General features: G+C 37.0%; 1 protein-coding gene across 1 annotated transcript; it reads right to left on the bottom strand.

Moving 5' to 3' along the window:
- Nucleotides 1-4,637: 4,637 nt before the first annotated feature.
- On the bottom strand, nt 4,638-19,712 carry LOC110465368 (lactation elevated protein 1-like). Its single transcript, XM_021521132.1, has 13 exons — nt 19,518-19,712; nt 15,802-16,025; nt 15,198-15,264; nt 14,653-14,754; nt 13,820-13,950; nt 13,323-13,422; nt 12,955-13,013; nt 11,530-11,612; nt 10,906-10,976; nt 10,287-10,387; nt 9,800-9,940; nt 8,223-8,339; nt 4,638-6,462 (listed from the first exon to the last, which is right to left on the bottom strand). The coding sequence occupies exons 1-13, from the start codon at nt 19,603-19,605 to the stop codon at nt 6,283-6,285; spliced, it is 1,464 nt and encodes a 487-aa protein (XP_021376807.1). The 5' UTR covers nt 19,606-19,712; the 3' UTR covers nt 4,638-6,282.
- Between the last annotated feature and the right edge of the window lie 20 nt (nt 19,713-19,732).

Raw genomic sequence — 19,732 nt, 5'->3', positions numbered from 1 at the left:
CATTACTAATCCCGCTGATCCGCTATTCAGCCTTGTTAATCCATCCATTACTTATCCCGCTGATCCGCTATTCAGCCTTATTAATCCATTCATTACTTATCCTGCTGATCCACTATTCAGCCTTGTTAATCCATCCATTACTTATCCCGCTGATCCGCTATTCAGCCTTGTTAATCCAGTCATTATTAAGTTTGTTCAAATGAATGACCTTCACTCATATTCAAGGTCACAGGGGTCAAATATGTTAAAAACTTCTTCTAAATAACTGAAATTCCCAGGGAGATAACATTTGGCCAGTAGCATGCTGGGGTAAAGGGCTACCAAGTTTGTTCAAATGAATGACCTTGCCTCATATTCAAGGTCACAGGGGTCAAATATGTTAAAAACTTCTTCTAAATAACTGAAATTCCCAGGGAGATAACATTTGGCCAGTATCATGCTGGGGTACAGGGCTACCAAGTTTGTTCAAATGAATGATCTTGCCTCATATTCAAGGTCACAGGGGTTAATTGTTAAAAAAGACCTTTAAACAACTTCCTCTGAATAACCAAAAGGCCCAGGAGTTTGATATTTAGTCAGTAGCATACTAGGATGAAGGGCTACCAATTTTGTTTAAATGTTTGACCTTGAATCATATTCAAGGTCACAAGGAGCATATATGTTCAAAATCTTTAAACAACTTAGTCTGAATAACCAAAAGGCCCAGGATGATGATATTTGGCCTGTAACATGATAGGATGTAGGGCTACCAACTTTGTTCAAATGAATGACCTTGACATTTATTCAAGGTCACATGGATCAAATATGTTCAAAATCTTTAAACGATTTCTTAATAACCAAAAGGCCCAGAATATTGATATCTAGTCAGTAGCATGCTGGGATCAAGGGCTACAATGTTTGTTCAAATGAATGACTGACTTATAAACAAGATCACATGGTCAAATTTGTTTAAAATCGTTAAACGACCTCTTCTGAATAACAATTGGTCCCAGAATGTTGATAGTTCTCAAGTTGCATCCCGAGGTGAAAGGCTATAAAATGTATTCAACATCATGATCTTGTTCGACTTTCAAGGTTACAAGGGTGAAATGTTTTAAAAACTTTTAATAGGTTCTTTTGAATGAATTTTAATCATAAATACTGATTTTTTGCCTGTAGCTTTATTTTTGATCACTACAAGTGTGAGATTTGTGCCAGGTGAGCGATGCAGGCCCATTGGGCCTCTTGTTTTGTATCAGCATATAAAAGAAGGTTTCATGATGGGAAAGGTACCCTTACCATGGAACTTATATGAAAAGGTGATCAGTTGGAATTCACATTACTTACTTGAATTATCAAACTGATTAATGTTAAAGGCAATAAACTAACAAGAGGCCCAAGAGGGCCTGTATCGCTCACCTGAATATTTAAGCAGTCATAGCAAAATATTCTCATTAAATATTATATTGCACTAAAAATATTTCCCTCGCAAACTTTGTTGGCTCCATCTGTTGAAACTACCAGCAAAATATTATTATAAGATTCTATGCTTTTTGATTCTTCTTCAGAAGTTGCTTGACATATTTTTCCCTGTGATCTTGTAAGTAGGTCAATGTCATTTTCCTTCTCAAATTGGTTAGCTCTATTCCAAAAAGCTACCAGCCAAATCTTATGAATCCATTCCTTTTAGTTCTCAAGAACAAATCCATTAAAATGTTGTTGACCTCTGTGACCTCTAAAGTAGGTTGAGGTCATTTTCATTTGCAAACTTTGGTGAGCTCTATCCCGGGAAGTCACCAGCCAAATATTATAATTTTATGCCTTTTAATTCTTCAGAAGAAGCTGTTTGAACTGTTTGACATATTTGAACGCTGTGACCTTGAAAGTAGGTCAAGGTCATTTTCATTCGCAAACTTTGTTTGGCTCTTTCCCAGGAAGCCACCTGCCAAATATTAAGATTTTATAACTACCAGTTCTTCAGAAGAAGTCGTTTAAAGTGTTTGACATATCTGCCTCATGTGACCTTAAAAGAAGGTCAAGGTCATTTTCATTCTCAAACTTTGTTCGGCTCTTTCCTAGGAAGCTACAAGCCAAATATAGAGATTATATACCTTTCAGTTCTTCAGAAGAAGTCGTTTGAAGTGTCTGACACATTTGACTCCTGTGACCTTGAAAGAAGGTCAAGGTCATTTTCATTCTCAAACTTTGTCGGGCTCTATCCAAGGAAGCCATCAATCAAAAATAAAGATTCTATACCTTTCAGTTCTTCAGAAGAAGTCATTTGAAGCTTTTGACATATATGACCCCTGTGACCTTGAAAGTAGGTCAAACTAGTTTTCATTCTCAAACTTTGTTGGGCTCTATCCCAGGAAGCCACCAGCCAAATATAAAGATTATATACCTTTCAGTTCTTCAGAAGAAGTCGTTTGAAGTGTTTGACACATTTGACCCCTGTGACCTTGAAAGAAGGTCAAGGTAATTTTCATTCTCAAACTTTGTTGGGCTCCATCCAAGGAAGCCATCAGCCAAATATGAAGATTCTATACCTTTTAATTCTTCAGAAGAAGTCGTTTGAAGTTTTTGACATATTTGACCCCTGTGACCTTGAAAGTAGGTCAAACTAATTTTCATTCTCAAACTTTGTTGGTCTCTATCCCAGGAAGCCACCAGCCAAATATAAAGATTCTATACCTTTCAGTTCTTCAGAAGAAGTCGTTTGAAGTGTTTTACACATTTGACCCCTGTGACCTTGAAAGTAGGTTAAGGTCATTTTCATTTTCAAACTTTTTTGGGCTCTATCCCAGGAAGCCATCAGCCAAATATGTAGATTCTATACCTTTTTGTTCTTTAGAAAAAGTCGTTTGAAGTTTTTGATATATTTGACCCCTGTGACCTTGAAAACAGGTCAAGGTCATCTTCGTTCTCAAACTTTGTAGGGCTCCTACCAACGAAGCTTTCAGCCAAATATCATGACTCTAGGCCTGTCCATTCTTCAGAAGAAGTTGTTTAAAGGAAAAGATGAAGGACGAGGATGGACGGACGGACAGACGACGGACGCCGCACCACGGCATAAGCTCACTTGGCACTTTGTGCCAGGTGAGCTAATAAACAAGAGGTCCACAGGCCTAATTAACCAATGGTCAGGTGAGTTGTTCTACATAGCATTTTGTTGTTGCCAATATGTGAACGGAAAATAATAATTCTTTAAGTCAGCAGCTAAAACACCTTAGAGGCCATTAAATGATTTGTATAAAAATTGAGAAATAATAGTTTTTGTCATTTTCTCTATATCATAAAGTAGGCTACAACACAAGAGCCAGAAGGTAACACCAAGTCCACCAAAGTCGCAATGTTTATGTTTGTTACCTGTTGGTCTCATAACCACGCTTACAATTTGTTGACAAGTTCTTCCCACCATAAAGATACCCCAAAACATCGAAGGGTTCCGCTCCGAAATGTACAATCTCTGCATCCTTGGACTATGCCACAACCAAATTGAACACTCGTAAGTTATTTGATTGGTTTCAGGTATAAATACCTGACAATCTGCTCTGCTGATACATATACCTTTTGAAGATTATAGAAGAGCTACCCCAAACTTTAAAGGCAATTAATTTTACCATCATGCTGCGGCTCGATTCCTTTGGTGTTCAACAACGATACCCCCTTGAATTTTGAGGATGCACATCCCTGAATTAAGGAGAGCTATTGCATAACACATACACTGATGAACAATTTAAGTGGTCAAGAGACGTAAACATCTCAAAACAATCTGACTACTCCTTAGATAAAGCTTACCAGAGTTTAACAGATACAAAGAGATATTTATTAGAAGAGTAAATTGTCAATTTCAATAAGTTGTTGAGGGTCCAACTCCCTATGTCATAATGTGGATACATATTCAGGAGTTCTCCAGTAATATATCAAATGTTGGTCGCTGTCTTTTCACTGTCTTTGGTTCGAGTTGTATTTAGCTCCATCACTCTGATACGTCGTGACGTCATCAAACGTCATAAGTGGGTACACCCTGATTGGTACTACTTCTGTACCGCGATATCTCAAGTGTAGTAGACGTAGGTCATTGTGATATACTTCTGCTTCACTGACTTTTCTTGAATTTTTCATTTTGCTACTAAAATCAAACTTCCTGTGTGGATACATCCTGTGAAGTAATTCCTGAAGTAATTTTGATGAATTTTGCTTCACTGACTTTAGTTCCAGTTCTTTGACATTTTATATAAAAAGCAGGAACAGGGACCTAGCTGGGTTAATTTCATGAAAACCACAACAGCATTCAGCTACATTGTAACGTAAAAATACCACTAAAATACAAAGTAAAGAAACATCCATTTTAAAATGGAGTTAGTGGATGTAAAGAGCGTGAAATATGTTTACATGTACCACACCATACTGGCCATTGTGTCCGCAGTTCTCATCCTTTTAGCATTAATCAGTAGTATTTCAGGTGAAAAGGAAGAAAACACATGTTCAAGCAGAGACATAAAGCCAGAGATTTGTAGTATATATGCGTCTCTGGTTCAAGTGACCCAAAACATGTTTCTTGTTTTATAATTTAAGTCTGACTTGGCATGACCCTATATGTAGCTAGTCGAGATCACAGACTTCATAATTAGGTAGTAAAGACTAAAACCTTATGATGAAATTTAACAATCAGTTTAATCTGCCATGAAAGTACATGTAAAATGTAAAAATAATGAGGACTAAAAATATCGACACGACTCAGTAACAACACCATTCTGTAAAGCATAACATCATGATTTACACATTGTTTTTAAAAGTATACTATTTTGTGCATATTTTGACGTCTTTGAAATCTCCGAGATGGAACAAAGGTTAAAAACCTTACTGACCCAAGGCTTGAAATCAAATGAGACTTTATCATTTAAAGTAATAAATCTGATCTTATTCTAAGTGAAACCTATGAAAAAAAATAATAAATTGTGTTCCTACTTGAAAACAATCTGCATAGATTTGGTATATTGTCCACCCTTCTCACGAAGCATTCAAATTGTATTACAATGAAAGAATTAAAGAGAGAGATTAAAATAAGACACTGGAAGTGTCAAAATTATCATCAGTATGACAATCGAAGCTAAACCATATAATTTGTGAATGATGTAAAAATACTTTGTCAGAAACAGCCTAAAATGTAAGAGCTTAACGCAAAACATTAACGTTGAGTTTTTTTCTTAAGTGCAGAAGTTTGAGGTTTTTACCCAAAAAATGCAGAAATCAATGAAACGTTTTTAGTGCAGTAGGCTCCACTACCCATGCTACATCTATGATCGAGGTTTTGTTGGTGTAACTTTGTCAGGAACAGAGCTAAACGCAAAACCTTAACATTGTTGACGCCGCCGCCGCCACTGTCGCCATCGGAAAAGCGACGCCTATGTGTCTTTCCGACATCCATCGTAGGCGACACAAAAACAATGTAAATATCATTGATAATCAGACGTGTCCCAACATTTCTAGACCGACTGACAATTAAGACACCAGTCGGTCCTGAAATATAATGACATGTTTGATATGTACATTGTTTATAAAGTGTAAATTGTAAAGTAAAACTTTGATACATTCACAATTGTAGGTGTTACATGTGCTAAAGAGACTACGGATCCATAAACTACCATTAATGTGTATATAGAGGAATTTTTCACACACGTACATTAATATTGTTATGTCAAAAAGAACATCATAACAGCACCACTGCAAAGATATTTGTTTGCAAATTGTAAAATAAAAACAGTATAAATATGTACTTATATATACAACGAGTTATCTCCTGACCTGACTACATTAGAACCAGGACGATAATAAACAATTGTGGTGTGTCCTAGTGATACCATCTGACTAAACCACTGACATTACTGTTCTCTGATATATGTTTTTATATTTGAAAGACATCAGGAACCCTCACAGGAAACTGACAAATCAAGTTCAAAGAGAATAAGCGTGTCTCTACAAATTAAATCAGATCTGCAGCAGCTGGTAGATGATGTGATACAGGCCTAGGTGTGGAAGATTTTTTTTTCATGTTTGTTTTACTTTCTAGTTTTATTTTTGAATAGTCCAAACGTAAATCAATACAACTGTCTGGAAAAAACACTAATTGATTTTCCTAATCTTTTAAAACCTGGAAAACATGGCTGAGTGATTTCTCTCTACAACAAAAGTTAAAAAAAAGATCACCATTGCATCGGTACATATCTGTTTTAAAATTATTTCACTATAAATAAATGATGAACATTAAACTGATACAGTTGACTATAGATTCAGCCGGTGTCATACATGTTTAACAGGATCTTTCTGTGATTTACTAGGATGATAGGATCGGGTCGGTTTTCGTTCATTCCAATATTCTAAAGTTTGCATTTCCGTCAAACGTGACACAGTTCTATCAAATGCGAAAAGTTCTTCCTCTCCAGTAAATATACTGGCCTTGGCATCACCCATTCCTGATCTCTACAACAGAAATACAAATCATTGATAAAGACAAGGCCACAGTGTATACTTAAAGTTCAAATACACAAAACTATAATAGTCTAATTATACACAGAAGGCTTCACTGTATACCAAAGTAATGCTACCCAACAACAGACTACGGCCCACTAATGTAGATGGCCCACACCTTATATCTATGACAACACCTCTAATCAACAGACTAAACCTATAAATCTACAATAGAGACTGACCTGTAGTATGACCAAACCTACAAATCTACAATAGAGATTGACCTGTACGTAGTATGACCAAACCTACAAATCTACAACAGAGATTGACCTGTACGTAGGAACAAACCTATAAATCTACAATAGAAACTGACCTGTAGTATGACCAAACCTACAAATCTACAATAGAGATTGACCTGTAGTATGACCAAACCTATAAATCTACAATAGAGATTAACCTGTAGTATGACCAAACCTATAAAGCTACAATAGAGACTGACCTGTAGTATGACCAAACCTATAAAGCTACAATAGAGACTGACCTGTAGTATGACCAAACCTACAAATTTACAATAGAGATTGACCTTCACGTAGTATGACCAAACCTACAAATCTACAATAGATACTGACCTGTAGTATTACCAAACCTATAAATCTGCAATAAATACTGACCTGTAGTATGACCAAACCTGTAAATCTACAATAGAGACTGACCTGTAGTATGACCAAAGCTATGAATCTACAATAGAGACTGACCTGTAGTAGGACCAAACCTACAAATCTACAATAGAGATTGATCTGTAAGTATGACCAAACCTACAAATCTACAATAGAGATTGATCTGTAAGTATGACCAAACCTACAAATCTACAATAGAGACTGACCTGTAGTATGACCGAACCTACAAATCTACAATAGAGACTGACCTGTAGTATGACCGAACCTACAAATCTACAATAGAGATTGACCTGTACGTATGACCAAACCTACAAATCTACAATAGAGACTGACCTGTAGTATGACCAACCCTATAAATCTACAATAGAGACTGACCTGTAGTATGGCCAAACCTACAAATCTACAATAGAGATTGACCTGTAGTATGACCAAACCTACAAATCTATAATAGAGACTGACCTGTAGTATGACCAAACCTATAAAGCTACAATAGAGACTGACCTGTAGTATGACCAAAGCTATGAATCTACAATAGAGACTGACCTGTAGTAGGACCAAACCTATAAATCTATAATAGAGATTGACCTGTAGTATGACCAATCCTATAAATCTACAATAGAGACTGACCTGTAGTATGACCAACCCTACAAATCTACAATAGAGATTGACCTGTACGTATGACCAAACCTACAAATCTACAATAGAGACTGACCTGTAGTATGACCGAACCTACAAATCTACAATAGAGACTGACCTGTAGTATGACCAACCCTATAAATCTACAATAGAGACTGACCTGTAGTATGGCCAAACCTACAAATCTACAATAGAGATTGACCTGTACGTAGTATGACCAAACCTATAAATCTGCAATAGAGACTGACCTGTAGTATGACCAAACCTTTAAATCTACAATAGAGACTGACCTGTAGTATGACCAACCCTATAAATCTACAATAGAGACTGACCTGTAGTATGACCAAAGCTATGAATCTACAATAGAGACTGACCTGTAGTAGGACCAAACCTACAAATCTACAATAGAGATTGACCTGGACGTAGGAACAAACCTATAAATCTACAATAGAGACTGACCTGTAGTATGCCGAGATCATCCATTAACATACTGTTAGTCTCCTCATCACGTTTACTGATACTCCCACTTGTAAACAGTCCAATGGGTTCTACTTCAGCAGAGCACAACACACGCACCTATATACACAATCATCAGAGAAAATTAAAAGGCAGATATTATATATTTATAAAAAATATTTTTCCATACTGTTATTTTCGGATTGAAGCCTATATTACATTGTAAAGCAAAATTGATATTCTGATTGAAAACTTTTCTAAAAAACTTTTATAGAAGTCCATATATAGAGGATTTCCCAGGAATGGAATATCTATAAAAATAAGTAAGCATTAGACAATTGGTCTTTTGGACTCCCCAGAGACATTAATTCAGTCTGTGTTAGTTGATAGGTAGAGGATTTCCCAAGAAGATATTAATTCAGTCAGTGTTAGTTGATAGTTAGAGGATTTTCCAGGAAGATATTAATACAGTCAGTGTTAGTTGATAGTTAGAGGATTTCCAAGGAAGATTTTAATTCAGTCAGTGTTAGTTGATAGGTGTAGAGGATTTCCCAGGAAGATATTAATTCAGCCAGTGTTAGTTGATAGTTAGAGGATTTTCCAGGAAGATATTAATACAGTCAGAGTTAGTTGATAGTTAGAGGATTTCCCAGGAAGATATTAATTCAGCCAGTGTTAGTTGATAGTTAGAGGATTTTCCAGGAAGATATTAATACAGTCAGTGTTAGTTGATGGTTAGAGGATTTCCCAGGAAGATTTTAATTCAGCCAGTGTTAGTTGATAGTTAGAGGATTTTCCAGGAAGATATTAATACAGTCAGTGTTAGTTGATAGTTAGAGGATTTTCCAGGAAGATATTAATACAGTCAGAGTTAGTTGATAGTTAGAGGATTTCCAAGGAAGATTTTAATTCAGTCAGTGTTAGTTGATAGGTAGAGGATTTCCCAGTAAGATATTAATTCAGCCAGTGTTATAGTTGATAGGTAGAGGATTTCCCAAGAAGATATTAATTCAGTCAGTGTTAGTTGATAGTTAGAGGATTTTCCAGGAAGATATTAATACAGTCAGTGTTAGTTGATGGTTAGAGGATTTCCCAGGAAGATTTTAATTCAGCCAGTGTTAGTTGATAGTTAGAGGATTTTCCAGGAAGATATTAATACAGTCAGTGTTAGTTGATAGTTAGAGGATTTCCCAGGAAGATTTTAATTCAGTCAGTGTTAGTTGATAGTTAGAGGATTTCCCAGGAAGATTTTAATTCAGTCAGTGTTTGTTGATAGGTAGAGGATTTCCCAGAAAGATATTAATTCAGTCAGTGTTAGTTGATAGGTAGAGGATTTCCCAGGAAGATTTTAATTCAGTCAGTGTAAATTGATAGGTAGAGGATTTTCCAGGAAGATTTTAATTCAGTCAGTGTAAATTGATAGGTAGAGGATTTTCCAGGAAGATTTTAATTCAGTCAGTGTTTGTTGATAGGTAGAGTATTTCCCAGAAAGATATTAATTCAGTCAGTGTTAGTTGATAGGGGTAGAGGATTTCCCAGGAAGCTTTAATTCAGTCAGTGTTAGTTGATAGGTAATATACCTTTTTATCATATAGGGTGTCAATGAGTGTGATGAATCTTCGAGCTTCTGACTTGCGACTAAGTGACATTCGTGGTATATTCCTTACAATTACAGTGTCAAAATTTTGGCTTATTTCCAGGTAATCTATTGCACCAAGAGGCTGAAACACAGTTGTCAGGTACATATTCAGTGACTATTTGATCACACAATCTATGGCTAGTCTAGATTTTGAATTTCATTTTACATTCTGTGATAAGAGATATCATGATGTCAAAAGTATTGACCAACAGTTTAAAAGAAAACACTCTTAAACTTAAATCTATTTATTTTTTCATTTTTATTTGTTTAAATATTTTGTTTGTTTTCATATATACAATTCAAACCTGGAAATGAAATACTTTAATCAACCTCTTGTTAGATAGCTGAATACAAATGTACTGTAAGGTACAGTATGTAAAGATGAGAATCCAGGTAAAATTGAAATGACAGTCCTATCAAGTTCTTACCTGTGCACACATACTGTTAAAGTCTGTGTCCAGCACACCGCCACATGTCTTGGGCAACAGAAGTTTCCGTTTCAGGACGATTATCTCCCTTGGACCAGGATCTAGAATGGATGGTATTACCATATAGTGCATTTTCTATCTTTTATACACATTTTTTTTAGAACATTTTAGACATGGCTTTCCATTCTCTTGACCTTTAGTACAAATGATAATTCCTAAACGGCCATATGGCCAAGTAAACATTTACTGTGTCTTTCTACGTTGACTTATTAGTTACTTTAATTTGTTGGTACATATATCAATATGGGATATAGCAAAAAAAATATAATGAAATAAGAAAACCATAGTTTCTAATTCTAATTACATTGTAATGATATTCTATCTTCTTATAACAACTTATTTCACTTTTTTTACTAATTACCAGGTAGTGAATTAAGAGAGTACATTTGTTTAATGAAAATAGAAGGTTTTAATATTCAATTACACATGTACTAAGCCTGAGTCTGTCTAATACATAGAAAACCAAATTCTGATGAATAATATTAATCTGCATAGAAAACTGAAATCAAAAAATAATTTTAACACCTGATTTATATAATCTGTACTCATACAGCCTTACCTTGGTCTTCCTCAGCACTTAGGTGATCAAATATGTGGTCTAGGTGTGTGTCAGCCTCACTGTTAGAGGTCCTACAACAATGGTCAGATCTATAGACAAAACATCTCTTCTTACATGGGGATGTTATACTTTAAAACATGAGATGGGAAGATATTTAAAATACTGCTTGCAATAATTTTTCTCCAAAAAATATACTTCTACTGAAAGTTTTAGCTGGAATAAATCTGATCAAAGTTATTTGAGCTGCAAATCAGTTCATTCAAAACAAAAACCACACCCACACACAGTGGCAACTTTTCCAACAATATAAAGTTTCAGGGCCTAACACACGCAACCATGTAATTTTGTAAGTGCCTTCCCCAGAAACTTTAATTAAATAAACATTCAAGATCCATTGATGATGTTATTGTTGCATTTACACTAACTTTTTTTTATTTATTTTTTATTTTTTTGCAAACTGTTATTTATAGTTCCTTGAATAAACAAATCAAGCATATTTTCAACTTTATTTGAAATGTATGCTGAACTCAATATTTAAGTTTTTGATGAAAAAAATAACCAGTGACAATGTGGTACCAATACATCTATTTACTTTCTGATTAAAATGAACAAAATGATACTTACAAAAAGTAAATCTTGCCTTCTGCTGGACCAACTGTCATTCTGTAGTCTATTCCAGAGTCCAGGTTAAGTGTTTTACAGTGACTCTGCGAAAATACAAACAAACATTCATTGTACATAAGTGTTTTACAGTGACTCTGCGAAAATACAAACATTCATTGTACATAAGTGTTTTACAGGATCAAATTGTACTTGTCAATCAAAACATATTTTTGTCTCTAATTAGAAAATGTTTCAGGTTTTGTTGGCACTGAAATGAAATTTAATGGTGAAGTTATCACAGACCCTGCTTGCCTAGCCCTCCTCTGGGGAATGTTTTTTGCAGAGATACATTCAGAATCATCCAGTGAAGAATTAATTCATGAATATGTATGCTTGTGACAATAAAAGTAAATTGTTTGCTTGCTTCCTAGATGCTGCCAAAGCATTTCACTTTGAATAGCATAATGACCTATTCTTTAAACCCACTAGCACTGGCTTTAAGTTAAAGAGTATTTATATAATTACTTCTTTATAATTACATGTATATGAAAGTATATTTAGTGCTGTTCTGCACAAGGGTTCCTTCTGGTTCAAAGTCAACCAAGGTACACATCAAGGAAGCATTATCTCCCCTTGGTTGTTTACAGTTTTTATCAGTGACTTGTTGAAGGATCTGTGTGTTTCAAAGTTTTCTTAGTTATTCAAAATGTCAATGTACATATAACCTGTTCAACTCAAGCTGACGATTTTAAGATGCTGTCTCTAAGTTAACATGGTCTGATCTCATGGACATGTGTTCCACTTACAGCTGTAAATGGAGATTCAAATAAAATATGTCTTAGTCTGTTGTGAATGTTGTGAATTGCAAAAATGCTTTCCCAAGGATAAATGTTCAGAGCTGGTTTCTTCGCAATGAAGTCGTAAAGATCTCAGAGGCGGACTGGACAAAACAGGTTTGCATCTTCTTGAACAAGCTTAAGTTCAACCCAGCTCTCCAGACATCAATGATATTGTGAACCCAGCTATGCAGTCAATATTTTTGTTTCACTCCAGTGCAACCTTTTTGGTACTGGAAACAAACCCTTGACAGCTAGGTGAGGAGTTACATTAATCTACTGCTTTGCATACAAGACCTTATGGCTATGAATGTTTTTCCTCAACAGAAAGTGAATGGAATTGTACATTACTTATGTGCATTAATCATTCAAAGCTTTAATTTCCTTGTTGCACAGGATCATATTTAGTATTTATCAATATGCTTGTAGCCAATGCAATTAAACCTTGTATTTTGGACTGTTCCTTAAATAGCTGTCATACAGATTTCATTCATTAATGTCTGGAGAAGACAATGTTCTTTTGTACATGACTGTTAATTATTTTTTGTGGAGAAAGCCTGCAAAAATTCCAACATATTTGGGTCGAAATGCAGAAAAAAATAATGCTCACCTTTAAAATTCCTATGAATGGCAGAAAAGTTCCTCTTTGTAAACCATTTTTGTAGAGATCTGAAAAAGTAACTTATGATGATTTTTTTTTCTTCTCAAAACAGTACACACATCTGAAATTTACATAAATTTTAGAAAAAAGAGCTATCATCCTTAATATCTGAAGTTTTCCCATGATCAAAATCACAAAATTCATAACCCAAAAGTTGAAAACAGTTAAACCTTGTACATGACATATTTTTATACCCAATTTGTTGGCTGTCATCATATCTTTTAACAAGGAAACTGTTTTATAAATCGAGAGATCATATGTTTATGTACCGTCTGTTAGTCTAAATAAATTCCAGTTTATAATTGAAATGATCATACCATCTGGTGGTCTGTTGGAGGTGGCCACCACCACAATACCATTCTTAAACAGTTCCATAAACAGCCGCTTCAGTATCATAGCATCAGCAATGTCTGTGACCTGCAGTTAAAAAGAAATATAAGACCATTTTCATAGATACACAAATATACTATCAAAATGAAAGAGTTTTCCAAAATGAAAAGAGTGTCATGTTGGTTCAGCTGTTTAAGCATAAAATAATGTTTGCATGGATAACTTATGAATCCTTGTAAATGGGAATTAAAAAGGTTACTCCAGTAAACGGGGATTAAAAAAGGTTACTCCTGTAAACGGGGATTAAAAAAGGTTACTCCTGTAAACAGGGATTAAAAAGGTTCCACCTGACTATGTACAAGGACCGAGCTTGGGTGGGTTGGGGGAAATGCATTTTTAATAAAACACTTAACAGAATGTTGTCAAATAGACAGTGAGAGGAGGTAAAACCATGATACATAACTAATTGTAGAATCATAATCACCTGAAACTCATCAAAGCATAGCAGCCATGTTTCCTCACTGATTTCCTTGGCTACTGGGGGTATGGGGTCAAATGGGTCTATCTTCTGTACATTGTACTGTCGAGGTATCGTCTGTTTAATGGCATGGATTCCTGTAAAAGTAATACACTGTATTTTATTTCAAGTTATGTATGCAGTAGAATTATGTAATTTTACACTGGATCCTAATTGTGCAATTGTAAATTAAATGGAAACACTTCAGAACACTCTTATACCGTAGTAATTACCAGGTAGCACTGTACAGAAGGCACTTATACCGTGGTAATTACCAAGAAGCACTGTACAGAAGGCACTTATACCGTGGTAATTACCAGGTAGCACTGTACAGAAGGCCCTTATACCATGGTAATTACCAGATAGCACTGTACAGAAGGCACTTATACCGCGGTAATTACCAGGTAGCACTGTACAGAAGGCACTCATGCCGTGGTAATTACCAAGAAGCACTGTACCGAAGGCACTTATACCGTGGTAATTACCGGGTCACTGTGCAGAAGGCACTTATACCGTGGTAATTACCAAGTAGCACTGTACAGAAGGTACTTATACCGTGGTAATTACCTGGTAGTACTGTACAGAAGGCACTTATACTGTGGTAATTACCAAGTAGCACTGTACAGAAGGCACTTATACCGTGGTAATTACCAGGTAGCACTGTATAGAAGGCACTTATACCATGGTAATAACCAGGTAGCACTGTACAGAGGGCACTTATACTATACTATATACTAACATCATGTATAGTATATAGTATACTGTTTGTGAAACAACATAATGTAGAACAGCCATCTTACGTTTATGAACATCTAACATAAATTTGTGGAAATGGACCCGTTTTTTCTTCTTCACTCGACTTTGGTCATGAAACAGATCCATCAGCATTGTTTTACCAGTACCTGTAGAACATAACAAAAACGTAATAAATCCACTGAGCTCACCAATAGTGACAGGCAATCTGTTTCAAATCATAATACATAATCAGTTTGAAATTGGATGTAGTAAAAAACTGATTAATGAGAGATTGCATTATTGAATTGATTAATAATTAACGGGACTGAATACTCAAATAAAGTGAGAACACCATTTTTACATCAATAGACAGAGTTGTTCACTATACATTATATATTAGGTTTCAATACATGTATTTCCAGTCCAATTGATTTTCCATTTCAATTGATCATCAGCCCATCATTAGCTACCTCATGTACACATCAAAATCATTTGATTAACATTGATGGTGTTTGCAATATATATATGCATATGTAGTCATGATTAGGTCCAAGTAAGAGTATACAGGTCACTATCAACAACACAAATACATCAGCAGGTTACTCCTTACCTACTTTTCCATGAAGATACAAGCCTTTAGGATGACCTGATTTGTCTTTTTCATTTCTTGAAAACATCTGAAAATTTAGAGGGAAGTTAAAATTCAGAGAACTTTACAATGAGCATAATTGTTCACATAAACTGTCAAAGTCACATGTTCAAGACCTATATTCAAACTGTTTTCCATCTAGGAAGAACAACAAAAACTTACACATATATATACATACCGGTATTTGTTCATTGTATCATATTTATTTGTACGTTGTATTGTAACTATAATCTAATGGGTTTTTCAACTCTGTGGTTGTACAGAAGAAAAAGTTTGGACAAAACAGTGTAGGTCTACTAAACTAATAGTAACTTTGCCTCAGTATCTTAGAGAGCTCTACACAACAATACCTTGACTATGTAGTGTAGTATGTACTGAAAACTATGACACTCTCTAGTCATTGTACACACATCTATTTAGGTTTCTATAAATTTACACATGTGATCAAAGGTAAAGAAACTATATAACACTTTATAGATTTCTATTTAATCTTTCGTAAACCATCTCACAGACTGGGGCACAGCTCTAGTCTAGATCTCTAAAGCAATACATATATATATTGTACCTTAGTAAACCATCCCTCAGACTGTTGGGGTTCATAACTCTCCAGAGTGGTATGAAGATCCTCAAGGTTCTGGACAATGCCCACCTGATGGCTGTCATATTTAAGTTTCCTGCTTGCTATTTTCTCCTGATATATAGACATTGGTCCATCTGGTAAACCTTGTAACTTCTCTCCCTCATCGACACGGGATCCAGCTTCTCTGGCAGCGATTTGATGTCTTCTTGCTAGAATTAAACATATTGCTATTTTTATAATGATGTTGATGAAAAGAAGCCATACAAAGAAGCTTTAAGGGTTTATCATTGATATTTAGTATATAATAAAACAGGAAATTATAATTAAGTGTGACATCAGGTCACCTAGAGAAGAGGGAGGTCACTGCATCCTCAGTATCACCTAGAGTAGCTATAGAGGGACGTCACTGCACCCTCAGTATCACCTAGAGTAGGGGATGTCACTGCACCCTCAGTATCACCTAGGAAGGGGGATGTCACCGCACCCTCAGTATCTACTAGCTAGGTAACAGGGAGGTCACCGGACCCTCAGTATCACATAGAGGAGAGAGATGTCACTGCACCCTCAACTGCAACGTCAGTATCACCTTAAGAAGAGGGAGGTCACTGGACCCTCAGTATCACCTAGGCCTAGAGAAGGAGGTCACTGCACCCGCAGTATCACCTAGGGTACAGGGTAACACTGCACCTTCAGTATCACATAGAGATGAGGGAGGTCACTGCACCCTCAGTATCACCTAGAGGAGAAGGATGTCACTGTACCCTCAGTATCAACTAGGGTACAGGGTAATACTGCAGCCTCAGTATCACCTCGAGAAGAGGGAGGTCACTGCACCCTCAGTATCACCTAGAGAAGAGGGGGGTCACTGCACCCTCAGTATCACCAAGGGTAGAGGGAGGTCACTGCACCCTCAGTATCATCTAGGGTACAGGGTAACACTGCACCTTCAGTATCACATAGAGATGAGGGAGGTCACTGCACCCTCAGTATCACCTAGAGAAGAGGGGGGTCACTGCACCCTCAGTATCACCTAGGGTAGAGGGAGGTCACTGCACCCTCAGTATCATCTAGGGTACAGGGTAACACTGCACCTTCAATATCACATAGAGATGAGGGAGGTCACTGCACCCTCAGTATCACCTAGAGTACAGGCATGTGACTTTTGTCACTGTGCCCTCAGTATCATCTAGAGAAGAGGGATGTCTCTGTGCACTCAGTATTATCTAGGGTACAGGGTAACACTGCACATTCAGTATCACATAGAGATGAGGGAGGTCACTGCACCCTCAGTATCACATAGAAAAGAGGGAGGTCACTGCACCCTCAGTATCACCAAGGGTAGAGGGAGGTCACTGCACCCTCAGTATCATCTAGGGTACAGGGTAACACTGCACCTTCAATATCACATAGAGATGAGGGAGGTCACTGCACCCTCAGTATCACATAGAAAAGAGGGAGGTCACTGCACCCTCATTATCACCTAGAGAAGAAGGAGGTCACTGTGCCCTCAGTATCACCTAGAGTACAGGGATGTCACTGTGCCCTCAGTATCAACTAGAATACAGGGATGTCACTGTGCCCTCAGTATTACCTAGAGAAGAGGGAGGTCACTGCACCTTCAGTATCACCTAGAGTACAGGCATGTGACTATTGTCACTGTGCCCTCAGTATCATCTAGAGAAGAGGGATGTCTCTGTGCCCTCAGTATTATCTAGGGTACAGGGTAACACTGCACCTTCAGTATCACATAGAGATGAGGGAGGTCACTGCACCCTCAGTATCACCTAGAGTAGAGGGAGGTCACTGCACCCTCAGTATCACATAGAAAAGAGGGAGGTCACTGCACCCTCATTATCACCTTAAGAAGAGGGATGTCACTGCACCCTTAGTATCACCTAGAGAAGAGGGAGGTCCCTGCACCCTCAGTATCACCTAGAGAAGAGGGAGGTAACTGCACCCTCAGTATCACCTCGAGAAGAGGGAGGTCACTGCACCCTCAGTATCACCTCGAGAAGAGGTAGGTCACTGCACCCTCAGTATCACCTAGAGAAGAGGAAGGTCACTGCACCCTCAGTATCACCTAGAGTACAGGCATGTGACTATTGACACTGTGCCCTCAGTATCATCTAGAGAAGAGGGATGTCTCTGTGCCCTCAGTATCACCTAGAGAAGAAGGAGGTCACTGTGCCCTCAGTATCACCTAGAGCACAGGGATGTCACTGTGCCCTCAGTATCACCTAGAGTACAGGGATGTCACTGTGCCCTCAGTATCACCTAGAATACAGGGATGTCACTGTGCCCTCAGTATGACCTAGAGAAGAGGGAGGTCACTGCACCTTCAGTATCACCTAGAGTACAGCCATGTGACTATTGTCACTGTGCCCTCAGTATCATCTAGAGAAGAGGGATGTCTCTGTGCCCTCAGTATCACCTAGAGAAGAAGGAGGTCACTGTGCCCTCAGTATCACCTAGAGTACAGAGATGTCACTGTGCCCTCAGTATCACCTAGAGTACAAGGATGTCACTGTGCCCTCAGTATCACCTAGAGAAGAGGGATGTCACTGTGCCCTCAATATCACCTAGAGAAGAGGGATGTCACTGTGCCCTCAGTATCACCTAGAGTACAGGGATGTCACTGCATGTGCCCTCAGTATCATCTAGAGAAGAGGGATCGTCACTGTACCTTCAGTATCACCATTTTGACAGATTATGAGATAGATTCACAGCAGACATCTAACTGTCAAAATGTCTGCGCTGGTGTCTGCAGGGCTAGAAGAACCTTGAGCTACAAAATAATGTACCTAACTCAAGTTTGACTTCAGCTGAGAACACTGTCATACTTACTGCTGTACATTTATGCGCACACAGTGTTCTGTGAGTGAAGTGAGGTGGGAATTGAACGGTATCCAAAAATGGAACCAACACTTTAATTTCCATACATATTATATATTATAATTTACTTGATATGCAGCATTTGAAAAAAAAAATGACATGAAAATAATTCCCAGGAAATTTTTAGGTGTGAAAACAAATATATTCTTTTCACATTTCTAAATAATAATTGATATTGGAAATGTTTGGTAAAGTGATTATCAGTCTAATAAGTGTTGAGTCTGTTGACGAATAAATGTCTAAAACTGAACAGAAAGTGTTAACTAAATGAGCTGTATAGACACATAAAAAGAAAGCTCAAGGCATCTTCTATTTCCTAAAATAAAATAATTGCCACTTTGTGTAAAAAAAACTAATTTAACAGTTGGGAAAACATATAATTTTCTTAAAAAAAAATGTTCCAAGTTTCAAAAAGGCAATAATATCAAACCTGCATGAAATAAACCATGTTTAACTCAGTTTGTTAAAAAAAATATCACCTGGAACTCATTACCAGCATATCACTGGCCCTTAGTGAGGATTTACCCCCTTATAAGTCCTCGCTTGAACGTTACCACCCGTCTACTAATAACAAAAATATATTCTTTGAAGTGCCACCTCCCAGGGTCAATTGCACTCCAACCCTGGAGTTCTGATCCTTGTAATGGAAGAAGAAGATCAACAACAACAACACTATGTTCGTATGTTGTCAATTTATCAGAAGGCTACAATTCTTGTACACACATTTTGGTTGTAAAACGACCTGCTGACTGCTGTCAGACTGTTATCACTTGTTATGGTTAGTGGCAGGATCAAAAGGTATGGTTTACCTCCTACGTGGAAAGATGAACAGCAATTATTGTGAAATCTTTCACTAACAAGTCGTGATCCAGTCAAAATAAACCTGTAAACATTCATTTCGGAGGTCTGATCTGCCCTTCATATCATTTGACTTTCGTGGGCACGTTTAATTCTGGAACATAAAAGTTCACGCCCTTCCAAATATTTGTCTGTTTCTGCCTTACTGATCGTGATAACGTCACAT

This window comes from Mizuhopecten yessoensis, unplaced genomic scaffold (genome assembly GCF_002113885.1).
Source record: "Mizuhopecten yessoensis strain PY_sf001 unplaced genomic scaffold, ASM211388v2 scaffold11073, whole genome shotgun sequence".
NCBI lineage: Eukaryota > Metazoa > Mollusca > Bivalvia > Pectinida > Pectinidae > Mizuhopecten > Mizuhopecten yessoensis.
This window is presented reverse-complemented; position numbering and strand designations above follow the sequence as displayed.